General features: G+C 41.4%; 2 protein-coding genes across 3 annotated transcripts in view; one reads left to right on the forward strand and one right to left on the reverse strand.

Annotated features, from left to right (window-relative positions):
• The window catches only part of ctnna1 (catenin (cadherin-associated protein), alpha 1), an 80,231-nt gene that overhangs the window by 16,487 nt on the left and 36,079 nt on the right, over positions 1-27,665 (reverse strand). For both annotated transcript variants that reach the window (XM_079479600.1, XM_079479601.1), the window contains exons 8-14: positions 17,396-17,476; positions 16,626-16,778; positions 9,647-9,739; positions 9,246-9,402; positions 7,913-8,113; positions 5,470-5,621; positions 1,669-1,779 (exon numbers count right to left, since the gene is read on the reverse strand). In XM_079479600.1, the coding sequence (XP_079335726.1) occupies positions 1,669-1,779; positions 5,470-5,621; positions 7,913-8,113; positions 9,246-9,402; positions 9,647-9,739; positions 16,626-16,778; positions 17,396-17,476 (948 nt within the window). The remainder of the gene's footprint in view (positions 1-1,668; positions 1,780-5,469; positions 5,622-7,912; positions 8,114-9,245; positions 9,403-9,646; positions 9,740-16,625; positions 16,779-17,395; positions 17,477-27,665) is intronic.
• On the forward strand, positions 20,567-26,200 carry lrrtm2 (leucine rich repeat transmembrane neuronal 2). Its single transcript, XM_079479602.1, has 2 exons — positions 20,567-21,171; positions 21,784-26,200. The coding sequence occupies exons 1-2, from the start codon at positions 21,168-21,170 to the stop codon at positions 23,406-23,408; spliced, it is 1,629 nt and encodes a 542-aa protein (XP_079335728.1). The 5' UTR covers positions 20,567-21,167; the 3' UTR covers positions 23,409-26,200.

The following is a 27,665-nucleotide window of genomic DNA, read 5'->3' on the forward strand; positions in this document are numbered from 1 at the left end:
GCTGAGCAATGCTTTCTACAGCCTTAGTAGTCCTGCTAAACACAAGGCATTGTTCAAGACTCAAAAGAAAATGAGTATTATAACCTATAAAATGTCTTAACCAGGCAAAAATATGGTCCAAACAATCTAAACAAGCAACATTTTCTATTGTAGGGTCAAATGTATTGCCTTTTGTGATGTCACTGGAAACATCCTATTAGGACACATTGTAATATGAATCAATAAAAATTCCAAGAAATGGGGCTGTCTTCTCCGTGACATACATTCTAGCCATCGCACTAACTAGGAATTGTAATTTTTGGCATTGTAAACTCAAATTGTTTTTCAAATTTGGAGCACCAGCACACACGTGACCCACATTAGCCGACTGACTGGGATTCCCGATGGAGCCAGGGACTAAATCAAAGACCCCTGGGGGTGGAACAGGAGGCAGGACAGTGATTACAGACTTATATAATCACATTCTCATTCAAGCACAACCTTCACGGCCCCGCTTCTACAACTCTTGAATCCAAAACACTGCTCGCTTTCGCAGCACAAGGTTCAATCAAAAACTTGAGCCATCTGCAATGCCTTTATCTATAAACAAGAGCCTTTCAGTTTGAGATTCTGCCTTCCCCAGATGATTGGGGCTGAATCTTTTTATCGTTATTTTCAACACGCAGTAACTGTATGGAGAGGGAGGGTGAGAGGTCTATAATTATAGTCCTTTGAGTTCCGGCAACACGGAATACGCGTACTGCACAGCGGCTGTAAATATGTAAAGATGACAATGTTCTCTGTCCATTATCAATGCTTACTATCAAATGTATTCAGATTAATATGTTGGACTATGTATGCAATGTTGGACACAATTGCGCTACCATTTTTGCAGTTGTTATCAGGTAGTCCAAGAAGTGTTTATACTGCAGGAAAGATGTCACGCTCACTAACAAGATCCCTATACACAACTTGGTTCACGTTACCGGTCTCTCTTCCTCTCAGTTTTCCACTCAATACAATACTGAATTAATAAAGGAAACAAGAATGCCAATCTTCAGCTGTGTGTACCATCATCGCATCTGTGGAATATTCAAACTAATAACTAAATAATAAAAATATATCTACGCGGTTCCTTCCAGCCATGTCAAGATGGATTTTTATAAGCATTACCAAGGCAACAGAGAAGGGAATGAAGGGAGGGAGTAAGAGAGAGAGGAATGGAGGTAGACAGGAGCTGAAATTTGATGTTTGTTTCTCTGGTGGCGACATCGGGTATGCTGTTGACATAAAATCAGTACAGGATCTTAACACGCCAAAGATTCCCTGTGCTAATGGAGCAGAAGAGCAAAACACTGCTGGATTTGGCAGTGACACCACAAATCTGACCTGTGAGGATAGCATTAAGCACCTCACAAGTCTGCGACGATCACACTAAGTCTTTAAATAGACTGCGGTACAACTGATAAATCTCAAAATGAATAAAAAAAATTATTTTGGAAATTACGGGCTAATGTGACCCATCAAGTGCACTTGTGTGCGTTACACGGACAGTATTTTGCTGACCGATACAGATTCCCGGGGCTATCGGGGGACAACACTGCCACGCATCGTAAAGATAAAAAAAGATTCAATCTAGTGATGGCATGGCTCTCTGGTAGAGAACTACAAAAGCCCTATAACTCTTACCCGTGCGCTCTGTCCTGCAATAAGCTGATCGTCTTCTGTCTGCACGCTGGTCCTGCTGCGAGAATCAAAGTCATCCGTCTCAAAGTCCGAATCATCCAGTTCCTCTGGGGTCTGTGGGGTGAGAAGAAAAGAGAAAGGGTGAAAATGAAAGCGATTTAGCAAATATATCTGCATTTCTTTAACAAGATCCAAATACAATTACTATTAGCAACATGTAGAACAAATGTTTTTTCATTTAAAAATAAAACACATTTGTAAATAAGAATGCCGTTGCTAGGGTGTTCTGGTCTGCTGCCAGGATGTTCTGGGTAGCCGTTATCCCTCAGTCTTCGATATTTTTTTCTCTCTCTTTTTTAATGCGACTAAAGGATTTTCAGCCAATTTTATGCACGGTGCAAAACTTGTAAGATCTTTTAAAAACATTTCTCTTCAAAATGCTGCAAGATGAGGTAACATTCATGTGCAGCATAAACGCAGTGTGGGAGTACGAGCAATACCAAGAAAACTCTTAGATGAGCAATTTTAATAATGGCACTTGTCTTAACCAGTAATAAAACATCATCCATGCGTCTTGAATGGAAGCGAAATGATGGAAGTGCTAAAACAGACCTTGGAGAAGAAAAGGAATAATCTGGTGCATCAATGCAGGGAGTGCATCACATTTTCCCAGTACTCAACTAAACTAACTCCTTCTCTCTAATCCCTGCACTGAATGCAAAGCATGCCTCTTTTAACTCCGCTGCTCTATTAGTATGCACTTGTGAGCAGAGGGACATGTTTGCAGAGGGAAATGGTGGAGAACGGGTGGTGTGGGGGAGAACCCTCACTGACAAGAAAATGCATTTCAGGACCAGATATAAGAAGATGTGGATGTATTATTTCGCCAGGGCTGCAAGCCGTGCTTATCCGACTGTCTGAACAATCCATTTATGATCCTGACTGGCTCACGATGCAGCTGTTCCAATAATAGACACATCTAGAATCCCAAAATCTGCGGCTGAAGCAAACACGGTGAAAACACTGTCCAGGCCGGATGCTCTGGTCAATCGGTTTTTGAATGACATAAAATCAATAAAATAAGTATTTTTAGGGTACCAGCATTATTCTGTATCTTACTCCCAAGACAGATCTACTGTACAAAACCATCCAATGATTATGTCTATAAACCAGGGCAGAAGTGGGCAGGAGTTTGAATGAACAGTCCGAGTTGCCTGACGCAGTGGAGGTAAGATACAGACAGGACCATTCCTGGATACAGTAACCGCTTGGCAGAATGTGTGCGATGGAAGGGCCATTAGTACCAGTGACATCCCCTCAATGGGAGTCGAGGGCTGGCTGGCTGTCAAACATTAGGTGACGGCCGACCAGCGAGGACTGCGATCACAGTACTTACTGAGGTTAAAGACTCTGTCCATCTTAAGTAGCCCAAGTCGCACACTTGTCTGTTCGGATCGAGGAGTTCCCGCATGGCTGGGAAGTTGATGCCCACTGGGCACTAGTGCTGAATGATTGGCTAGCGCTCAAGCTCTGTCTAAACGTGTGAGCTTATCCTTGCATGCTTGGAGGAAGTAACTTTAAACTTCACTATTAAAGTTGGAATTTTTCTTTCTTGCCATCTCGGGATGTCTGCAGGGTATATTACACCAGGGCTCGCTGACTGCACCCCATGAAGATGTTTGCCAGGCCTCTGGGTGGTTTCTTATCGGTTTGGACAATGTGGTTGTGTTAGAACAAGGGCCCAAAAGCACTTGGAAACAACAGGCATTATACAGAACGGAATAAAATGCATAGCAAAAACCATACTTGCCTCTGCTTCAAAGTCGAGCTTTTCAGCATAAGGGCCATGTTAAACTGGTATCAAACAAGCAGACTCCGAGAGCCAGAGGGCTTTTTGTTTTATAACAATTCGATCAATCTAGATAAAACTAGAGGTGGATGACTAGATTTGAAAATGAATGCAGTAATATAACCCTCCAAGGACTCGAAAAGAAAGGGAAAATGCTAATTAAATCCCTTTTTGAAATCAATTACTTATTATAATGCAAATACACAATGTAACAGGTCCCCCATCTAATTTGGTGTTTATTCCAATTCAAGCCTTCGGTTATTACAAAAAACAAGATGTGTAATTCCAGCTGCCTCAAACTGCCAATATGAATCTTCTTGCTAGTCTGACGTTTGAATGAACAGGGTTGGCTGATGTTTTCTGTACAATGGCTGCAAAGAAATAGTCAGAGGTGATTGAAATTTGCAGATCATCAATAGGAGACAGGTCAGTGTGCGTATACGCCATCGATGTCCGTTTTTTCTCTCTTTTTAATCACATTGCTACTTCGGCTTCATTATCCGGGTCATGACCACACTCTTCGTTTTAACTAAAAGCGCTAATACATTCCAAAACACTTCCTCATGAGCCAATTATTCAAACTCTGTGTACATTATCTTCGCAATTAATTGAAAACTTGTTAGCCTGGAACTATGAAAGACGATATTTGCCTCAATTAATAGCTTTTACCCAGTTGCTCCCCTTTTCTGTGAGCAGCGTTAAGGGTCTGTTCGTTTCCCCGTGCGACGGGAAAGGACTGTTGTCTGCTCATTGTCAGACTGTTAGCTAACGCTTCACTGAGAGCTACAAACCATCTGTCCGACGTTACATTTCTGCTCAGGCGAAGACCATTAACCCTCAGAACAACTACAGCTCCCATATTAGCGCTGTTGGAAAGGGAAGTCTGTTCAATTAGGTTACAAGGTGCTTAAAACAAAATTTCCCATTAGTTAGTAATAAGCTGGGACATACGTTATATCTTTCCTTTCACAGTTTCTCTTACACGTATACACAGAAAAGAGTTCAGTCTTAGTTGAGTATCATTATTATTATTTATAGCCACTCGGAGCAAACCATTTATTTCCATTGCCCGCTACTGCCTCATGACTTTGGATACATCGAATTGGAGTTTACCTTCATAATAAAAGCTTTCACAGGGGAATAAGAAAGGACTAAGAGCACAAGGAACGGCATTACGTTTAAAGAGAGCACTGAAAATGCACTTTCTGATTGACATAACTACATTATACTGTAAAGAACAAATACACTCAAACGCTCTTTAACTACTCAATGAAATAATAGAAAATTGCCGTTCTGAGGTCATCTTTATTCTGAAGTTCACTGACACGGCTACCTTCCACAAGATGTGAATTTAAAACATTGTTTTCGCTCCTTTAGGAAAACAGACCAAAATAGAGATTAATATTGACTCTCCTACAAATTTGTATTCTAACAAAATGTAGAGAATAAAATGTCCCCATAAATGCGTTATTTAAAGTTCCCTGGAAGTCATACATTACTGTAATTTTTGTTGATTTCTCTGATAAACTCAATATTGTCAAGATCCTAAGAAACAAACATAACTTGTGGCCTCAGTGGCATAACTTAAATCTTCGTAGTGTTAATGGATACGGTCCAACACTGCATATTACTACTGCACAAGACTGCACACAGCATCCATACTAAAAGAGACATTCAGATTGATCCACTCGTACGGTTTGATTTTGGAAATACTTTTCTAGCCTGCCATCTGGATTGAATTGTTCTCCATCTGCATGGGAGTTTTACCGGGAGTTTTACCAGGAGTGCACGGTTGTGTAGACGAAGCTTTGGGGGAAAACATGTTTGGCATCGTGATTGTCCAACTGCTTTCGTTGTATGAAAGACTTGCTTAAACGTTTTGCAGAACATCTACTTTTGGCATAAGAGGAAATAATAAAATGCTAAGTGATCTCTTTAACAAGGCTTCTCCTCACCCTGATCATAAGCACCGCCTTTCGGATGTCCCTCACGCCGTCGTAGACCAGTCGGGAAGCATCGATGAACTCATTCTCATCCACAGGCCTGCCATTGTTGGTGCTCAGAGCTTCCACGGCCGCCTCCACCTGCTCGGTAAAACGTGGCATCACTGTCAACAGACACAGAGGGACACACAAGGACACGCAACAAGGTCAGAAACGTTTAACATTAATCTAAATCGAAAACACTGAGATTAATTTCCCCGGGAACATTTCCATTAGGACTCGACAAACACGAGTCAACTGAAGTACGATTCAATCAAGACATCTCGCCCGTAGAAATATAGAACTCAAATTAAGATTTGATGAATTCAATTTCGACACTTCTCATCCAACTTGGAACGCCCGAAACATAGCCGAGCCAAACGGCAAAATTCATGGATGTGATGGTGGGTTTTAATGATTGCTCAGGGCAGACTTTTAATCAGGCTTTACTTTATGCCAAGTACAGCAGATGAGTACACTTAATCCAGAGACACGCTTAAATAATTCAATCATCAAGACAGGTGGCAACAAGACCTCTAAAACATCACAAAAAACCCTATTTGCTTTTAAAAATGAAAGACCTGCTGAGGGAAGGTTGGGGATTCCTAAGAAAGAACAGAATAAATCTTTTTAATTTTAATATAATATTCCCAGATGAAACTTGGGTTGTATTTACACTTGGACACCTTCATGCATATTATCGTCTTAACGCACGCTCCATTTGCACCTGGCCACATAAATGTCTTCACAAAATAAACAAATGCACTATTCCTGAGCTATATGCAAACACAACACTGTTCACTTCCAATTACCGTTTGATTTTTTCAGCTTTCAAACTTGTTGACTTAAAACCATTTTATCGTCACCCAAATTCAATTGGTTTTATGGCTGAAATACGGTTACTGCTGCTATTGCAATCCCTGTTCAAATCTGGGCTGATTAAGAGCTGGGTAAATGTAGTCACACCGGGTGATTTGGGGCCAACCCCAAATTTGGTGGAATGAGATGCCCAATTCGAAATGATCTATAACGGTTTGCTCAAGCTTTTAGTTAAGCCGACCCACCAGCTACGCACTACCTCCCAACGTAATGGTCTCTCCCCATAGGCACAGAACACATCTACATTAATACCAATTCTCATTCACAATTTACAACTGCACTGGGGAGCAGCAGATGGGCCGCAAGGAGGAGATAACGTAGAAGACATACGTAAAAAAGAAAGGAAAGTAGTAGTGAAGATTTGGGATTTGCAACTACAAAAGGCCAGCCTGCTGGATAACAGAAAAACGGTGTACAATAATTAAACCATCTTTGGCGAACATCATCTTTTTTGCCAATATGACCCAGAGATTTCATTTCAAGCACACCTCAGCGACAACATTTCCCAATGGGAGATCCTGCACTGAACTGGATGATCTTGTGTCCCAGTAGAATAAACAATCCGTTATGAAAACGTTCCAGATGGCATTGAAACACAATTACATAAGCACACATGAAGTAATATTACACTGTTGTCTTAACGCAAGTAAGATTACGTGAATATTATCCTAACAAGGCTTGATTGCAGTCAGTGATGCCCACAATCCTGCAAAGTTAACACAAGTCTAAAGAACAGGCTAAATAACCTTGTTAAGTCAATGTGTAACCTTGAGTTTAAATCAGCACTTTTACACCTCCCAAACCTTACAAACAAACATAAGGAAACTGCCCAGATGGCAACAGACCTATTTTCAGATGCCTGTGTAGCATTTTTTAGATGTTAAAAAAGAACAATGGATTTAAAATAGAAATTAGTCACACAAACAGAAGTGCCATTTCCAAAAAAGAAGATGAAACACTGATCTAGAGTGCTGATAAACAGCTGTGACTATACGTTTTGTATTAATTATTCTTGGCAACAAGGGATAGTTCACCCATAAAATTTTATTCTGTCATTTACTCATCATTGAGTTGTTCCAAATCTGTACATATTTCTTTGTTCTGATAAACACAGAGACATATTTGGCAGAATGCTTGAAAACAAACCGTTCTTGGACCCCATTGAAGAAAATACTTTATAATTAATTTGTTATAAATGTGTTATAACACATTTTATAGAATGTAGGAAAGCAAACCGTTCTGGGGCACTTTTGGGTCCAAGAACTGTTTGGTTACAAGCATTCGTCCAAATATCTCTCTCTGTGTTCAACCAAACAAAGAAATGTATTCAGATTTAGAACAACTAGACCGTGAGTAATGCATGAAAGAATTTGATCCTTTTAAGCAATATAGACAAGTCTTTATTATCCTTTTAAAAAGCAAAAAGAGAATGTTTACTCCTTACTATACATGCTATAATAATCTGTCTTCGCTATAGACATCGATCAGAACAGATCTGAAGTCATCTATGGTTTGTGGTAGGAGTTCTGATCTTTACCTGTATTCGTGAGAAGCTTAGTGGCTTCCAGAACCTTCTCAGTGTAGACTCCTGGTTCGTAGTTGTCCATCTCAGAGGTGACCACATGGACCACACGGGCAGCTCTTCCGCGGATGGCTCCGGCAGTGCGATCGAGCCCATCAACATCCTTCTCTTGCAAGGCGATCACGCACTTGTTAACATCCTCCAGAATGTGGTTTTCTGTATGAAAAACATAAGAAACAATTGTACAATAACCCAGGTTACACAACCAGTCATGGAGCACTGCTCTACCCACAATGCAAGGCATAATGACAGGAAATCCCCATCCTTCATGCCGCATTTACATTGTGACTTAAGAACATTAACGGGAATCACAAGGGCGGACGGAAAAAGATTAAACGCAGACACTCAGACAGTTTAGTAATGGGTCTCTTGGAAATGCAAATCAACATGGTAAACTGTAATCTGTCCTTCAATGGAGGGCGAGGGCAGTCAGTCAGCCCAAAGCTTTACCAGAACCCATACAAGCCTCATCTGACGGGGGGCTTGTGAGTCTTAATATACGTGACAGAATGTCAATTCCACAGGGGAAAGTTGACAAGTGCTTTTATATGCTCCCGAGAGGCTAGTCAACATCTTTAAAAATGCCATGGCTAAACATTGCATGATCGGGAATAGCCTGTGCCATAGAAATAATGGTATAAAGGCTGTTCAACTCCTCTGCACAAAGCCATTACGGGTCAGATACAAAATAGTTATCAGAGAAGTCAAGCGGACTCTGTTAGCGGCTTTCAGAGCAGATTGAAAACATTCTGTAAATGGTCTTAATGCTGTAAAAAGCTTGTTCGCCATGACATGTCATCCGGGGAGAGCAGCTTTCGCATTCTATTGCTGAATCATACTTTGTCGGAAATGCTTTAAAAAGCTTTCACAAATGGCATTTATAAAATAAAGCTAATACAGTTAAGACGTTGAACACAGCGGCTTTAAAAATGCTGCCAGTATACGCAGGTAATTTTTGCATAACACCATGTGTGCCATGGTGCGTTCATTCAGCGGGTTTGTGAAACACTGATGTAAACTTTCAATTCTGTGCATGGTACAGTGGGAAGATAAAAACTGATGGAGATGGAAAGATAATTCATTTATTTGACAGAGAAAACAAGAACTGTTGTCTATATTTGACTCCTTAAGTGAAAAGCTCTTGAGCTTGTTTTAGACTATCGGACATGACCTTATGGTGCTTTGGAAAATTTAGTAAAACCGATTTTCTCTAGCGGTACCTTCATACATACTCTGTCAGAACTCTGTGAGCCAATATCACGCTACACGTTTTGTGACGCCAACTTACCAGACACGCAGAGAAAGTCGTCAATGGAAGTGATGTCATCGACTGCGTCAGTAAGCACTCGCACCTGCTTTTCCCACTGGTCTTTAAACAAATCCATGTTATCCTGTGCCACCTTGCTGTTCGGCTTTGATGCAAGGGCCAAGGCTGCATTAATCACCTGCAATTACCACAAAACAATCCAGTCATCTAGTAAACCAAAAACACTTGTGTGGTTAGACTGTGCGAGACTCCCCCCTTCTCCATCTGTAAAATACAGTATGATTATTGCATATTAGGACTGAGATTAAGCCGTGTTTATTTTGATGGAAAACTGCACGGACAGAGCACAGATTAAAATGAAAACATTGAAGCCATGAGGGCAGAGTGAATGCGCCACGGGGCATCCGTGAGATTCGGCATACCTGAGGGCATAGCGTTTCCAGCTGGGAGGCGGCCATCCGCACCAGCTTCACTCCTTCCTCATTATTGGAGATGGAGCATGCAAGGTTGGCCACCTGAAACGGAGCAGAATGCAGCGTTTTATGACATGACAAATGAGCGGTGAACAGAAAACTGTTTCCCCTCGCTGCAACAAACAATTTTAATAACATAATACACACCTGCTGTCGCCTGTTAGTCCGATTATTTGATAGAACTGTAAAATAATATGGCAGAAAAGGGACTCCTGAGGATTAGCTCTAAACACAAACTAGGCCTGAAATTGAGGTCTGGTCTTCTGCCCACATGGGGAATATATTTCATATAATTCACAGGCTGACAGCATCAGGGACCGGTTCCTACAGATGATTAAATCACCGGTCCGCCGAGTTGCCGTAACCTCAAGAAACCGAGAGTGGCAAATATTCCTGACACTTTCAAAAACTCAAATCGAGAGTGCTGCGGTAAGCAAGTGCTGCCTGTTGCTGAAATCCACAGCGTTATATATTGACCCACAAACCATTCTCTACGAATTGTGACATTACTTTCATCTATTTATAGTGGCTGTTTTTGGAGGCAAGAAATTAAAACGTCATTTTCGAACTGCAAGGGATGCGCTGCCTTGCGTCTGCTGCGCGAGTATTACCATAAACCGAAATAAGCACAGCACGCTGCAGAGTAGTTCATCACTTAAGAGAGTCGTTTTGATTAAACGTTACAGAGAAGATCTTTGCTCTTATTTGTTAAGCGGAACTGCTCGGCGTCACTCTACCTTTGTGTAATGTGCGTGAATTGGCTGTGCCAGCAAAGGGGAACCCAAAACAAAGTGGAGTGCAAATTTGAACAGAGCTCGGAGTAGTCTCAGAAAACGCCCCACTGACTACAGGAGTACCAGAGCCGAAGCTCTGCACTCTCTTTCTTCCCCCTCAAGCACCACAGTGGGAATCTCTTGAGCAGCAGGGTGCCATTAGCAAACACACTAGTGAAGCATTAAATACATGTATACATGCCAACAGTTTGAACAACGAGCACTTCAGTACGTGCAACAGTGTCGAGCCACAAACTCTCATCTGACAAGACTCGAAAAGAGCGCAGGGACCACCTCCAGTGCCCAGGTGAGATTCTGAAGCACAGTGTTGTTAATGTGGTCACCATGACACGCACTCGGCCAGAACCATCTGATAGAAATCTGCCTTGAGGGCCACTCTGCAGCGTATCTATTGGCCACTCTAGATTACAGCTCAATCACAGTGTGTGATACCGCGGCAATTCAGGGGGGAGAACTATGGCCGACTGTTTAAATCAACTATTGACATTATAAACTGGGGTGGTTAAGGCTCCCAGCCGGTAACTGGAAGATTGCTGGAACAAGTCTGGTGTGGAGTGATCTATTAGCGTCACACTTTTGTCCCTGAGCTGGATACTAAACCCCAAGTAACTCCAGAGGGCTGTGCTAAGGGTGTCATCCCATGCCAACATCTTCAGGTTCACCAGCCTTGGGTACAAAATATATAGACCAAAACTAATTTAATCTATGCAGGGTGCAAATACTAATAGCAGTAGCAAATCACCTTGCAACCCATAAAGGGATAGTTCATCCAAAAATTGAGGATGAGTAACTGAAGAATAAATTATGTAATTCCAAACCTTCTGCAGAACACAAAAGATATTTTGAATCATGTTGCTTACCAAAAAACTTTGTATGGGCACACAACCACTAATACATTGCTTAAAATATATGTTCTGTACCATAGTAGAAAGTCTAAGGGAAAATTCACATTTCGTATCTGTTGCACATGAACGTTATTTTAAATGCAGACACGCACAGGCGAGCACAAATAGGGAGCAATTTGGTCGTGACATGCAGATCGAGATGAAAATATTTCATATATTCAGAGTGCCGCAGAAGCACCACAGGTCATGTGACAAGAGAAAGCGGCGCCGCTCTCATTTTCCGCACTGTTTTAGATGCAAAATGTGAATCGCACCTTATACATGTTTTAAGCAACACGAAGGTGAAAAAAATAAAAGGATTTTTATTTTTTCGAGAACTATCCCCAAACACGTTATAAATAACACATGCCCTTTTGTTGAGATAAAAGATTTTCTGCTTATAAAATGTGCTGCAGTAAATTCAACATTTAAGCCATGTCTGCTCCTATCATGAACCAAGTAAATAACTTGTTGAAAAACACAGATCAACCGCAGAAGCCTTTAAGGTGTAATACTGTACAAGCCTACAATGACTGATTTGCACAAATCAAAATGTCAATCAATAGCTTGCAGCTCTATGTAATTTGTAACTAAACCAAAACAGTTCTATTCAAGTATCAATCTAGAAACTGTCTTTTTCTGAGCGTGGCGCTTCTAAGAGCAACACTCCATCAGAATGGCTGGTATTTCACCCCTTCTGTGGCACTGCTGGGACAACGGAGGGGCAGGTTTTCTTCTTAACAACCTGCCTGGCACAAGCACATAATGAGGACCTGAAGAACTCCACTGACTGCTAGCCTCATCTGCAGCTAAATGTCAAGGAGATTCAGGCTGAGAAACAAACTCTTATTGTGAGCCCATTTTCATTTCCTCTTCAGGTGGCTTATAACTCATCGGTTACAACACACTGGCCGGTCTAGATCTCTTCAAACAGATTGAATGTGATGCGTCGAGCGTATGTGTATTAACAGTTCCTCTTTCATCGTCTAAAAAATTACCTTTATTTAGCAAACAAACAGGTTTTTTTAAACCACATTGTAAAGTATATAGCGTGATGTGACATAACATGTAAATTAGCATGCAACGCCAACTAATGTCTGTCCCTAGCTCTCCCTCTCTCTCCTTTCTTCCAGCCTCGCTCGCTCTCATTTTCTGTCACACATGGCAGTTTAGTCCCTGCACAATCTTGCTTTCCTTGAGCAGCCAAGAACCTTTGAGAACAAGGCCTGGAGGCAATAAAACTAAGCTTGTACTATTTTTAGCCTGTTTTAGAAACGATGTGACTCACGGTATAAGGAAAAAAACTAACAGCCACCGTTGACACTCTCTGGTAAGTTATTCCTCTTTCTGAAATCTTAAGTTCAAAGTCAATAAAAGCAGAGACGAAAAGGAGAAATTTACAAAAAGATAACAAGTACCCCCATGTGTGCAGGTTAGACACAAGTTGACTACAATAAAAAATAGACCTCTAAAAATAGAAACCTTTTGAATGAATGGGGTGGTACCCGAGAACCTAGTTGAGAAACCGAAAGATACACAGCACTTTTTACAGCCCTGCAGAGTGCAAAAAAGGCTGCGAGTTATGGGAAGAGTTGGCTGCGTTTCCACTCCCGCTGAATTCATTGATGCGTCATTGTACTGCAAGTTAAACGCTCTCCCTAAAGCAACAGCCACATCCCCATCTAAACTCTGAACAAGGAAATAAATCCAGCAATACATTAAATCATCTCACTTAGAGAAATGTGGTATACAGTAATTTGTAAAAGTGGGTTATCATTTGTCATTATTTTTGCAATTCCTCTGGGGGATGCTAGTGGAGCAGAAATTACACGCTATTCACATAAAAAATTAAACAACACTTTATATTCGTGTACTCAACGACAGAGCCATTATCATTTTCTATCCAAAAGCTTGGAAACGGTTCAGGGTCATTGTTAACAGACCGAAGGTCGAGAGCTGATCTATGCTCGGATTAAAGAGGTTAACGTAATATCTCTCATTGTAAAGCAAGCCTTCACTGCCTGTCAAAATATATTACATTGCCTTTACGAATGAAAGCTACTGGCAAACAAAAGCATTACCATATATGAGCACATTTTTCAACCTACTCTGTCCATACTGCAACAGAAGGCAAACAAGTGAATGTAGATATCAGAAATATCCTTAAAGCACCTAAACACAGTTTCCTTGTCAACAGGTTGTATACCAACCAAAATATAGGCACTCCAGCCATTCCTCTTAATGTAATAATTGTTTTTAGCTTGCATATATATATATTCATACCCTTACTATATACCTCAATGATATGCAAGAGGCTAAAAAGTTCATTCATAGTCATAAATGCTACACCGCAATAGAACAGGCTTAATGCATTTGTGGTGCTTGAGGAGATTCCCCCTTCCATGTAAAGCACTTTGAGTACCCAGAAAAGCGCTATATAAATGTATGAATTATTATTAATTATTTGCGCCATACTACACACAATCCACAAAAGCTCTTGTGATTTCATCACGGCTATAAAGTGTTCTTAGACAACTATTCAACAGCAATAAGACCTTACTGCTCAATAAGTATTATATTATATTAAATACTATTAATTGTATTGTGTTTGTAATTGTGTTGAATATGTGGTTTATGGCGTAAATCACGTAAAACTGAAAATTCTGTCATGAATAACTCGGCCTCTGTATAAATGTCTTCAGTTGAACACGAAGATAGATTTTTGGAAGAATGTAAGCAACTGACATTTATGGCGCACCATTGACTACCATAGTAGAATATATTTTAATGCTAGTAAAATGTGCCCCAGAACTGTTTGCTTTCCTAAATTCCTCAAAATATATTTTGTGTTCAACAGAACAAAGAAACATAGAAAGGGCAAGTCATTTTTGACTGTAGTATCACTAAGTTACTGCATTGAATATACAGAAATCATGGAGCTAAATTGAATACTTTTAAAGACCTTTTTAAGACTCTTTCCATTCATTAAGACATCATCGCCCCTTCAAGTTTTAATTGGATAAATTGGTGACATTATTTTCTGACCCCTGGGTTGTTTCAATCCTGTATACATTTCTTTGCACTGTCAAATACAAAAATTCATAAGAATGTCAGCAAATTTCAGTCCTAGGACGCCATCCACTTCCGTAGTAGGAAACAAAAGATTGCATGTTTTGGTCTGTTGAACACGAGATATTTTGAATAATTTAGGAAAACAAACAGTTATGGGGCACCTTTGACTACCATTTAATGATGATGTTCCAGATCAGAAAATTGTTAACATTCTTCTGAAAATCTTTCTGCGTGTTCATCCTATGTCCAATTTATATGGGTATGAAATTACAAGAGGGTGAGTAAATGACAGAATTCAATTTTTGGGTGAACTATCACTTTATCTTACATTTACTATATACTGATTGTGAGATAGCACAACTGAACAGTCGCAGTTTGTGATAACTCCTTATTAATGCAACATCATTCAGAAGAGTGGGAACTAAGCCCCAGAGAATTAATTGAGTGACAAACCAAATCCAAGGTTTATTAAAAGAGAAACGAGGCTACGCTAATCGGCATGCGACACAAAGAGCAGTACGCCTCACAGTTATTCCCAGACACCGCCCTCTGCCATGGTTCCAACTCCTTATCCTCCAACCATTTGCACGAAAACTTGCATTTCCCCATTAGTCAAAGATGTTGCTTAACAACCGGGTATAAATGGACCTCCCTCTATTCGCCTAGGCAATGATCAAATTCAGGCAAACTTTAGCGTATGACCTCTTTTGACATATGAAAAGATACAAAATGTAATACCTTGGAAAACAGCTTCAAGCCTTTTTAATACCTTCTAAGGGCCTTCATTTTTTTTCAAAAGGTACTCAAAGTTGGTAAATAAATTTAAAGACCAAGCGGACAACATGAACTGATTCAGACAAAACGATCAATTGGTCTGGAACTACAAATGTTTGAATTCAATATGCAGGGACGCTTACAAAAGAAACCTTACCATTACACAAGCAAAATACACAAAACAATCATTTGTAAATGCCTCTCCAAAGGAATTATCAAAATAAGCCCATGTTTTGTGCATGTAATCCGTGTTTGGATTACAACTGGTGTCCATATGGAGCTGGCACTGGCTGGTATCATGTCTATGCAACAAAGAGTGAGATGTGACGGAGATGTTGATCTTCAGCCCCCATTGAGACTTTTACTCATTCACCCCCCCACCTTGATTCCCTTCAGCAGTTTTTCCTCTGTACACAGCATGTCACACCGAGGGCCAGGGCCACCCCCTGTGGGAAGAGGTCAGTCTAAAATGTCTGCGAATGACGTGTTTCCAGAGGGACAGAGATGAAGATTTGAAAATCTAATGAGGATAGCTAACATTTCTGTCATCTTGTCGCTAGCCCTGCCAATGTGAGCATGAGATATCAAACCCCCAGCGATTCAGCTTGAAAACGTCTAGAAAATAAAACTGCACAAGAGACGAGGCCTATTTATTTGCAGTGAATGCGGGTGACGCAAACACACGCTATGCAGATTTATCGCAAACTCCATCAGAAAAGCCCAGGATATCCAGCAGTTTCATTTTTTCCCCCCCGAGGCAGCACTTAACCTTGGGCTCTAAGGAGTTTCACTCTTTGGCGGAGTTTGAAATGTGATTCACAGTTGTGACTCCCCATACAAATGCAGCGATTCCCTGAAACCCACCAGCTCGGCTGCATTTGTCTCGCGCTATAAAGTATACGTTTGTTGACTCCTGTCTGACACATCTCCAAAAATATGATGCATAAAAGATAAAAGGCGATGGCACACTCGCTTAGATCACGCATTCATGACAGAGCATCCCTGCATAAATAGCGATTGTGCAGGCTTGCGTTTAAAATTTATTTCTGCATCGGTGTGCTTGTTGATGCTCAAATATTTTCCACTTCTTTCAAGTGAACACTACCCATTTCCAGTTTGTGTGATTTTTCTCATCGGCTAGAAACCACAGAGACATCTCTTACAATTCACACTGGCATGCATATTTCTATGTAAACATTTCTAATTTGGATACAAAGGTATTTGGTTATCAGCTTCATCCCACAATCACAAATTTGCTCTGCCCTCTAATGTTCTCTCCCTGAGATTCAATGTTTAACAAAAGAATAGCCAGTATGAATGAGCACAAATAATGTTCCATCATTTGTTTTGAAACTAGAGAGGGGATTTTAATTGGCACTTTACGCTGCAGAAACAGGTGCCTACCTCAATCAGTTTGTTGGCGTGCTCGCGGAAAACTTGGGCATATTCCTTCACCTCCTTTTCATTACCATTCTTGGCAGCCTCGATCAATACCAGCAGAGGAACATTGGTCTCCAGAAAAGAGTCGGACACATGGTCCATCACAGCCTTCCGGAGCTGAAAATATGAATATGCAGAAACAAATCCTTAACTGGTATATTTACATTTAGTCATTTAGCAGACGCTTTTATAAAAAGCGACTTACAAATGAGGTGGACAAAGGAAGCAATTGGAACAACATGAGGAAGAAAAAGCATGAGCGCTATAAAACAGGTCTCATATGGCCTACCACACTACACAGAGCTAAGGGTTAAAAAAAAAGTCAGAACGGATTGGTCAGGCCATGTGTTTTGGATTCGTTTGTAAGATGCATTTAAAAAATATGCATGCAAAAACAGATGTGATGCTCAGACGCTGAATCTCAGAAGTGTCAGGAACATGTCCTTGACATAAGAGCATAAAATATTTCAGAAAAGACTGAAATTATATTTTGATAAAACTTCCCAAAAAAATCATCATGGTGCTATTTATGTAAATGTACTATACAAAAACCCAGTGTAAAATTATTTTAAAATAATTATTACGTAGAATACTGTTTAAACTGTAAAATTACAGAAGACCATACATTTAAAAGAAAAACAGGGTGAAATGCAAAAAAATAAAAACAATAGATATGTTGACAAATATGATGGCTTTAGAGACAGATGGTGTAAGTGGTGCGGCGGAGTAGAAACCTGTCTGCGCAGGTCACGGGTCTTCTTAGTCATCTTGTCAATGGCCGTGTTGAGGGCATCGCTCTTCTCTTTCCTTCCAGCCTGTAAGAAAACAAACAGGAAAATAATCTTGAGACCCTCATCTTTTTACATTTAAACTGGTTACCGCCGTGCTCACTATGGAAAAAAAGGTGGAAAGCTATCTGAAGGCTGAGAGGACACGGCAAACTTGTTAAGATACGTTAAGTTACATTTTCCACATAGGGAGGGAAAAAAGCTAAACAGCGCGAGTCATTGGATGCTTATAACCCCCTGTGGCAAACATTTCATTTCAATGTCGAACACTTTGTGGGGGTTTATGGTTCCTTACCCCCTTGGCGATTACCGTTTCGTCTGACTAACGTGGCTTGTGGTACTGTCAGGAGGCACCCGCCTACGTTCTTTCACCGGTACATTTTTCAGCTCGAAACAATCCTGAGTTTGTGTCACTTTCTTGAGCGTGGCTTAAGTAGTCCGTGAAATAAATCATGACACCAATAGCTCTCCCACAGCGCGTGTACAAAAAGGAAGGGAGAAAAGCACATTCGATTAGTTACAAAGCAACTGAGGCTTTAGAACTGGTTTCCAAACCCCCAGCCCTAAAATAAGTGGATTAAAACCCAGGCACAGGGCTCACTTTAAATTAAACCATTTTGCAACCAGTCAGACAACTCTTGACAATGACCAAGGGTCAAAGGAAGGTAAGCAGGACGAGTCGAGTCCGGTCAAACAGAGTTCAACATGCTCAACGTGATGATGGGCATGACATGTCAGAGATAAATCAAAACAATTTCCAGCTTTGAAGGCCAATGGCCAGCATCAAACCACTCTCACCAGTCAAGTCTATTAGAGTTGGGAGGGTGATCTCATTCACATGCCCCAGACAAATTGCTCATGTGCAGTTGGTAGGTAAATCTCAGCACAGGGAGAAGCCAGAGGGAAGGCCGTCACAGGGGCACAAGCAGCAAAAGTGTGACAGCCAATGAAATACGGCAGTGGCAGCGGTTAGCATGCCCCCCTCCACCCTCATACCCCACTGGGTGGTAACAAGAGAGAGACTATCGAGTGTAAGGGCTGTCAATTCCACATCATTCAGACATGTTGTGCATTGACAGAGCGCAACTTCATCCACAACAACCACCTGGCTTGAACAGGTATAGCTTAAATAAAGTTTATAAACTATACAATCACATATTCCCCTAAAGGCAGAATGTCTTCAGAGTAAAATCAATACGGAGCGAACCAAGAAGCTCTCTTTAATTGGGCAGTCACACTGGTTTGTGTGGTGTTTTCACACATCTGGTTAATGATGGTCAGGTAAAGCCTTTTCGAACATCCCCATGGATCGGTAGAGGGGAAAAAACCCTCGGCAGCCATTATACACAACTGAGACAGCGCCAGTATACAAAAAACAGGAAATAGGAATATGACCTACGGATAAAAATGACAAACAAATAAATCACACGCGCACAAAATGGCCCGGGTCATTTTAGAAAGTGACCATTCCCAAAAAAGAAACACAGATGTTCAAATAAAAGCACAAAGGCACTAAAGCAATTTTAGCCCTACCTTCTCTATGTACACCGAGGGGAGGCAGAAAATAGCTAGGGATCTAAAACCACCCGTTTTCAAAACGGGTAAGTTAGTAGGTTGTCTTTATTACTAGCTCTGTATAAATAATATGGTTTGTGTCCGGTCCAACAGAATCATTGTGAAATGCGTTTGTTTATAGGCTGCATACAAAAAGCGTTCAAAAACAGATTAAATGGCATCTTAAAAACAGTAGCCAAAAACAAATAACATCTTTGTATCTGTACATAGACTACACTTGAAAAGCGCATAGAGAATGCAAGAACGTTCAGTGCTTTAAAAGGGTACCTCAGGGATATAGCACATAAATGTATAATATAAAGAAATGTTTAACAAAACCGTCCACAAAACAGAGAACAACAGATTATGCACAATGGGAAAATTGCTCCAAGCTAGCATTTTGATGTCAGACAGTTATTGTTTTGAAATGTATTGTTGAAGGCGGGTAATGTATCGCAAACGCAGTGCTTTGATGGCTGTTGAGGCATTGCATTTGAAAGGGATGAATTTAGAGAACAACCCAGATATAACTGTTTTACTGTCAGAATGCCAAACCCCCTCAGAGAAATGCCAACTTTAAATTCACACCATTTAAAACACCACAGCCAAAAACGAAAGAAATTAGTCAAATCTATAAATCAGTTTACGGACCCCTTTTTGAACTATCCTAAACCCATGCAATGTTCAAAGGGATTTTAAAATCACATATCAGGCACTGTTGAATGAATTAGATTTGTGCTTGCATGCATTTACCTGTACCTACTTATGAGACAGTTCAGCAAACTCGAATCAACAAAATTGGCTTTAAATCAGACGAGCATATACAAAATCCAGACAGAGTTGCGCATGTCTTGTGTTTGGTGAAATCTCCTGTGGGGCTATGCAGTCGGAATTCTTTCCGCATTTACATTTCTCCCTGTGTGTTCAGCAAAACAAATAAATGTATAGAGGTTTGGAACAAACTAGGGGCGAGTAAATGACAAATTCAATTTTGGGTGAAGTATCCCTTTAAGTCAAGCATTCAGATGGTTCCCGCCACCATGGATCCACAGGAGTATAAAAGGTCTCGATGACGTCGGTTTGCTTGTGACGCGTTTCCTTTTGGAAACCTGAAAGGGTGAGAGAGTAGGGGCCACCTAATTACAAGTCACGTATATCAGATTTTGCATAACTGCAGCCTGTGCCAAAAGACTTTAAATCCAAAAATGTGTTTATACAAACAAAGGTTCACTTATTCAGTCATTTGATTTATGTTAATTGACTGCTACAGAGTATATACAACATACAAGACATCAAATGTGACCACACAGGAAGTGGACGAGGACATTTGCAGATTGCATTCAGACTGTGACGAATCCGAGGGAAAAAGTAAAGGAGGGGGAGGGTACGTTAAGTCAAACGCAAAAGCACTGTGCAAGGCGGAAAGCGAGCGAGCCAGGGAACAAACCAAAGCGCGCATGTGAAAGAGAGAGAGGCAGCGAGAGAGAGAGAGGCAGCGAGAGAGAGAGAGAGAGAGAGAGAGAGAAACTGCAATGATGATCGACGCCAGCCTGCCACCACTCTGTAGCAGAGAGTGGCTGCAACAAAAGCACAGAATAGCATCCCAGCTCCTCTCCTCCGCTCCTTTCCCCTCACCGCATCTCTCCTCCTCACCGAGAACTCCACAGAGCACAGCAGAGCCGTGCGGTTCTCGCTTCCCTAGTGCAGCCTGAGCCTGCCATCAACAAGTTAGGGATGAAGGACGTTAAGCAGTGAAAGAGGAATGCGTGATCTGCAATTAACCAATTGAGCTGACATCATTGCAGAGGAAAAGCAAAGAGGCAGCTAAGGGACGGGAGGACCTGCCTAGCAGTGTCGCTTTGGATGCAAATCGTCAACTTCAAAATTAAGGATTCCTGGAAGGCGACGGATGCTGGTCTTTTCTTATTCTGGGAATTGAATAGCAGTAGGGAAAAGCAGACTGACTAAAAACAGCATCCCAGGACATGGAATTCCTGAATTTGGTTCAACTGGGGGGGCTCAGCACTGCTTTATTTCTCAAGAGCCTGATTCCTTTTGTATTTAGTCAAAAGGCTTTTTTCGCTTTGGATTTCTCTTCCATCTGGTTGCTCCAAAAGTCTGCGGGAAAAGACAGTTGAATGCAGCCTCCGATGTACACAAAAGAATGGGTAAGTTAGCCCTTTTATTCACGGAGTCTGGACCTGAATAGTCAATGTGGTGAATGGGCAATGTAATGAATAGGAGGGGGACAGTAGCTGGGAGGATCTCTCGGAACATCTATATATACTTAAAATACTGTTTGCTTTTGCGGTTTGCAAGAAAAGTCAGGGGAGCAGGTTTTTGCGGCAGATGAAAAAGGTGACTTACGAGCCACGTAAAAAATCTGACCGCTGAAATGGAAAAGGCAAACTGGCAGAGCAACGAAAAACTGCATCATAAAGAATGAAAATGGAAAATGTTAAAAATGTAATCTATAAACCTGACAATAAATTGTAGTGATGTTCCAATGTTGCAGTTAAAACATCAATGAACCATTAGTGCATTAAAATGACTACAAATTAGAGATCATTTTTTTAAAGCATTTTAACTCACACTTGCATCTTTTACATGGCTAACTATATACTAACTAAAATATTTTGCTACTTGGATCAACAAGCTGACTGATTTGACTATGTTGACAAATAGAAAGAACGCATCATAATGAAAAGAAAATTCCTGTGTACTGCAGAGATTAGATTTCCCTCCCCCCGGTTTATTTTCTTATCTTTAAACCCACCCAGGTTTCCATTCAAGGTGGCCATTGGTGGGACGAGCACCAGCGGCACTTTGTGTGATCAGCATGCTACTGTGCCTCCTTCCTGTGTCATGCACAACATGCCCCCAGAAATGCCGATGTGAAGACCTGCAGTTTTACTGCGACACGCAGGGGCTCCTGGCGCCCCCAGACAGCGTGGATAAAGGGGCCCTCGGACTCTCGCTCCGACACAACACCATCAGCGATCTCAGCCCAGACCAGTTCTTCGGTTTCACCCAGCTCACCTGGCTCCACCTTGATCACAACCAAATAACCAACGTGCATGAGGATGCCTTCCAGGGGCTGTATAAGCTCAAGGACCTTAACCTGAGCTCTAACCGCATCACCAAGCTGCCAAACACAACCTTCATCCACCTCATCAACCTGCAGATTTTGGATCTCTCTTTCAACCAGCTGACAGCTTTGGAGCCCGAGCTCTTTCACGGGCTCCGGAAGCTGCAGATCCTTCACCTGCGGTCAAACTCCTTGCGTACAACACCTGTTCGGGCCTTCTGGGATTGCCGGAGTCTGGAATACCTTGGTCTGAGCAACAACAGGCTCCGCAGCCTTGCCCGGAACGGCTTTGCCGGGTTAATTAAACTGCGGGAGCTCCATTTGGAACACAATCACTTGACCAAGATTAACTTGGCACACTTTCCACGCCTGGTCGCCCTCCAATTCCTTTATCTACAGTGGAACAAGATCAACAATTTAACATGTACCATGGAATGGAAATGGACGACTCTGGAGAAACTGGATCTAACTGGGAATGAAATTAGAGTACTGACACCAGAAGTTTTTGAGACTCTGCCCAATCTCAAGATCTTGTTGCTGGATAACAACAAACTGACCAGCCTTGACCCTCAAACCATGGATATGTGGAAGTCCCTAACCTCTATCGGGCTTTCCAGCAACCTGTGGGAATGTACCAAAGGGATCTGCAATTTAGCAACTTGGCTAAGTATCTTTAAGGGCCGATGGGAGCATTCTATCCTCTGCTATAGTCCCGAGTATGCACAGGGTGAGGAAATACTGGATGCTGTTTACGGATTCCAACTTTGCCAAAATTTCTCGGCGCCGGTCATACGGACCAGCACCACCACAGAGGCCATGCTCCCAGAGCTCACAAGCTCCCTGTTCGGAAATATGCAGACCCCAACACAGGACTTCTATCCAGAGGATTTTGGGAGCTTTACGATTGTAACTACCACTACAACCACCACCCAACTGCCGAGCACTGCCCTGTCTACTACCCTAACAGTGGACGGGGCAGATGTTACGGAGGACTACTCCGCCATTGACAACACAGTGCTGACCCAGAGGGTCATTATTGGCACTATGGCTCTGTTGTTTTCATTCTTTCTCATCATTTTTGTAGTGTACATATCACGAAAATGCTGCCCTCCCACTATGAGGCGGATCCGCCATTGCACGGCCATTCAGAACCGCCGACAGATGAGGACCCAGCAGAGACAGCCAATGGCAGACCTGGCCACGCAGGTGCCCTATAACGAGTATGAGCCCAGTCACGAGGAGGGCGCCCTCGTGATCATCAACGGCTACGGGCAGTGCAAATGTCAGCAGCTGCCTTACAAAGAGTGTGAAGTATAAACTTTATTTATTCCCGCAGTTAATGGGTTTACCATTTGTCCATTTCAAAACAAACAGGGTTTGCTTCTGGACTTTGTTTTCCCTTTTTCGGTTTGTACGAACAAGCATATTTCTTTGGAATTGTAAGCTTTGACATCCATGAAAGCTTGATGACTGGGATGAATCTGAAAGAGAGGAAATATAGAGAAATTCACAAGTTTATTTTTGTAATACAAATGCCAGGTTCATATCTAGCTGAGGCAATCAATCTCAGCAGAGGAAAGCTGGATGGGAGATGTGTCACGGCATCACCAGTGTGTGTACTATGTATTCTGCAGCACAGAGACGACAAAATCTATAGCCAAACAGCCAGGAACCCTGTGCTTCAGACAACGGTTTATAAAAATGACATATCTTCTGATAAATGGTGACATTTTGTTTCATGAGAAAAGTGTTACATATGCTGAGCAGTGCAAATTTTAAAGGATGAATAAAAACAGATTTTTACAGTGCACGTTCGAGGCGACACTATAGATCTCACCTGCATTTACGTTTGGGGAGAGGAAATTAAATTACATAAAAACACATTTACCTTTTCTGAATTGAGAACAAGTACTGCTACAAAATTATGCCACGTAATGAAATCTAGATTTGAACAGGGAAATCAGACAACTCGCATTACTTGGCTTCCTCATGTGGCAGAAACGATGGTTTCACTTTGACCGAGACCTAAATTTGAACTAATGAGAACACTTAACGGCCTTCCCGTTTCTGCATTTGATTAAATTCAATAAACTCGGTCTACTTCCCTGAAATCTTAAAGCCTAGCACTTTGTGTAAAAAGGTTAATGTCCAATATGGCTCTGAACTGGTTGTGACTAAATCTCTGAAAAAAGCTCTTCAACAGGAAGTTAAGTGAGAGGGTTGTTCATTCATCACTGCGCATATCTTTTTTTACATGAGATTGCTTAAAACACTGACATCCTCACTGTGATAGAACGATGCTGCTTAGACCACCGCAACATGAATTAAATGATCATGCTACATTACCAAAACACCAGCAAGAACAGACCTTTCTAGGAAAGGGAAACCAAGAACAAAACATAGCATGTAAAAAGGGACACAGGCAATTTTCTCCTAAAAATAAATGCACATGAGCCGCATCGCACAGCTTGAACGCAGCAAAGATCGTAATCATACCGGACAGCTTCAACATTGAGTCAATTAAGCCTGGGGATAGCAAATCTAATATTCCATCACCCAAACCTCTGCCCCAGCAAGACGCAGCCTTCCCAGTCATTACAGATCTAGAACTTGCAAAGAGAGAACACTCGCTTCATGGAAACAAGACAGTTCTATTACTTCATAGCCACGGTCCCGTTGGTCCACAGTGTCAAAAATGCCTTTTTGTCAGTGTGAGAGAGAGAGATTGAATATAAGAGCAAGGACAAGAAAGGGAGAGAAAGGCTGAACCGTAACGCATATCTCAGGAGAGCACGCAGAAGGCTGGGTCAGGAGGCATTTGTATGCAGCGCTGAGAAGACAGACATTAGCATCAGACTAAAGAAGCCGCTGCTGCAGTAGCTCTCTGTAGTGTTGCAATCAGGAGTTGAGGGGAGTGATGTGCGGGGAGGGGGACTTCGGGGTGCGCAAACACCAGTCAACATCTAAATGAAGCGAACGTGGAGTGTCTGAAATAGGGGCTAAAAATCATTAGAGGAAAAGGGAACTGCATGACAGTGACTGACAACACCACAGGCGAGTTAACCATCGCAGGCGAGGCGCAATAGGGCATTTTGCCTCATTGCAGAAAATTATTATTCATCGAGCTATAGCTTAAAGGAAAACAGCTAAAAATAAGTAACACATCATAAAGTCACATCCTGGCAGAGGTTTTTGGTGGTGCGCTTAAAGCTTGTTCTGTGCACCTCATGAAAGTGTTTGACAAATATGGCAGAGGACAAGAGTAACTGTCCAACAGAAATTAGACATGCTTGAGGAGACGGGTTAGGTGTCCTCTAGAGGGTGCTGTAAAAACTGAGTCGAGTTAAAAAAAAATTAAGACACACCCTCACATGTTAGCACTTTTGTCTTATTTAAAATCATGCAAAAGACAGCAATTCATTTCTTGATGGTCCAGACAAACACAAAAAAATAAATGTAGCTAATCATGTCTGTGAATTCGGTGGTGTATCTGGGAATTATTACATCGTTTGAAAAATGAATTCATTCATTTTTAGAACAGAAGAATCAACATTTCCCGAGCCAAGAACATCCACCGGATTATGTCTTGGATTTAGCGAAGCAAACATTTACTTTCTGCATTCCTTCAATTCTCCTTGCATGTTTTTTTAAAACAATTCAATTTACACGCCTCCCATAAAAGAAAAAAAAACAGAAAGCCTTATATGCTGACCTGATCAATAAGATGTGGTGGGGAAAGCTACTTTCAAACGATATAATGGCAAATGTTGTCATCTCACCATTTAATCAGCTTATAATGTGACCGCAAAACCACTACTTTGTAGAGATCCATTTGCACTCCTGTAAACGTTTTTTTAAACTCTTATTTCGCCACACGCTGACATCCTGCTGCTCACACTGGCTAAACCATGAACCCCTTTGAAACCACCATTCAAAACTTCTTTGTGCAGAAATGAATGCTTCTCACCCACCTCTCCCCAAATCCTGCTTTTTCCTTTTGTATTGTAATATGTACTATTTCATATCTGTATAGTGGGTAAAGATGTGGCCAACTGAAAAGATTTTTTTTCCTTAAAACGTATATTTTTAAATAAAAATGTTACAATTTATAAACGCTTTGGTCTAATATGCTCTTCAGCTACACAATGCCTTGACATTGGAGAAATACCGTAAAGCTGGCAGTATTTACAGACAAACACTGGCAAAAAGGTTATCCTGTAATAAGCGTGCTGAATACAGGAGATGGCTGAAAGGCTTTTAAGGATTGTGCTCAAGGTATTTGGGCTTCAGGCAAGGTGCCCTTCTGAGGTGATGGCTTCTGATATCATTAACATTATCATAACCCGGCACTCACCTGCCCTTCGAAACCGAGATAACAACCTGCCTGAATGACTGGCATCATTTGCAACAACACAGCCGAGAATCCACTTTAGCCCAGAGCAGAATTGCATTCAAATCAGCTTAAAAACACCATTATAAACACAAAATGATTGACACTGCTTGAAAATGATTATCTAGCCCAGTGGCTCTGGATTTAAATAATCTAAATGCCGGTGGTTGGTTGAGGGTGGCAGGGAACACTCTTTGCTCAAGAATTATGTGACTACTCTCACGTGTTGCACACAGTAGTCAAACTGTGTGTACATCCATCTGGACGGGTTTTTCAGTCTCCGCTTGCTTAACAAAGAAGACCTCTGAGGAACGGAGAACGTAAAGAGGTGCTGACGCATGACAGCACCAGTGGGAAATTACGGGGTCTCAGACGCACGTGAAAAACTCCCTTTGAAAATAAATGAAAGCAAAGTTAGTCATTCTGAATCCACATCATCCAAACGGCATTATTCCGAGAGAATAGCTGTGTACAATTTGGCCTTTATCCAGCAATTGCAAGATTTATGACGATAAGGTGACATTCAGGCCTTTGTTGAAAAACAAATGCTTTGAACTTGCAAAAGTATCAAATGCCTACTGTTGGTGCTTTACATAAAATAAGTTACTGCTTAGAGGAAGGAGGGGATTTATAGGTATGAGAACAGAATCTAGCTATATACCAACTAAGACTATAGCATCAGAATCTGCAGAGGTTACAGGAGTGAGATTGGCAGAAAGCATATGCCACGGCACAACAGCTACTCTCTTGCATTATATACAAAGAACTGCAGGGCGAGCTGCAGGAAAACCAATTTCCAGCGCTGAATGTACAAGACCATAAAACATAAATAACACCAAGACTGCATCTATATGCCTAACCTTGTAATGCCTATATATCAGGTACACTGAATGGCTGCTTTTATAAAGCCGTTTTAAATGGCTTTTCTATAAATACATTCAATTATCCGGACACTTCAACAACACTGATGTTGTGTCGTCCACAAATAGTGCCTCGCTATTAAGAGACGTGCAGAAAGCTTTAAATCTGCTATTGCAAGTATGCTGCGGTCACAAGACACAATGGAACGATACCCAATCATTTTACTGTAAGTGTAAAATAGAGAAGCCGCATATGTTTGATTCCCACATCATATCACTCTCTCTCTCTCCAGGCGGCTGTTGACCACTGGTTCACAGATCCTG

The sequence above is a fragment of the Barbatula barbatula genome (genome assembly GCF_947034865.1).
Source record: "Barbatula barbatula genome assembly, chromosome: 18".
Lineage (NCBI taxonomy): Eukaryota > Metazoa > Chordata > Actinopteri > Cypriniformes > Nemacheilidae > Barbatula > Barbatula barbatula.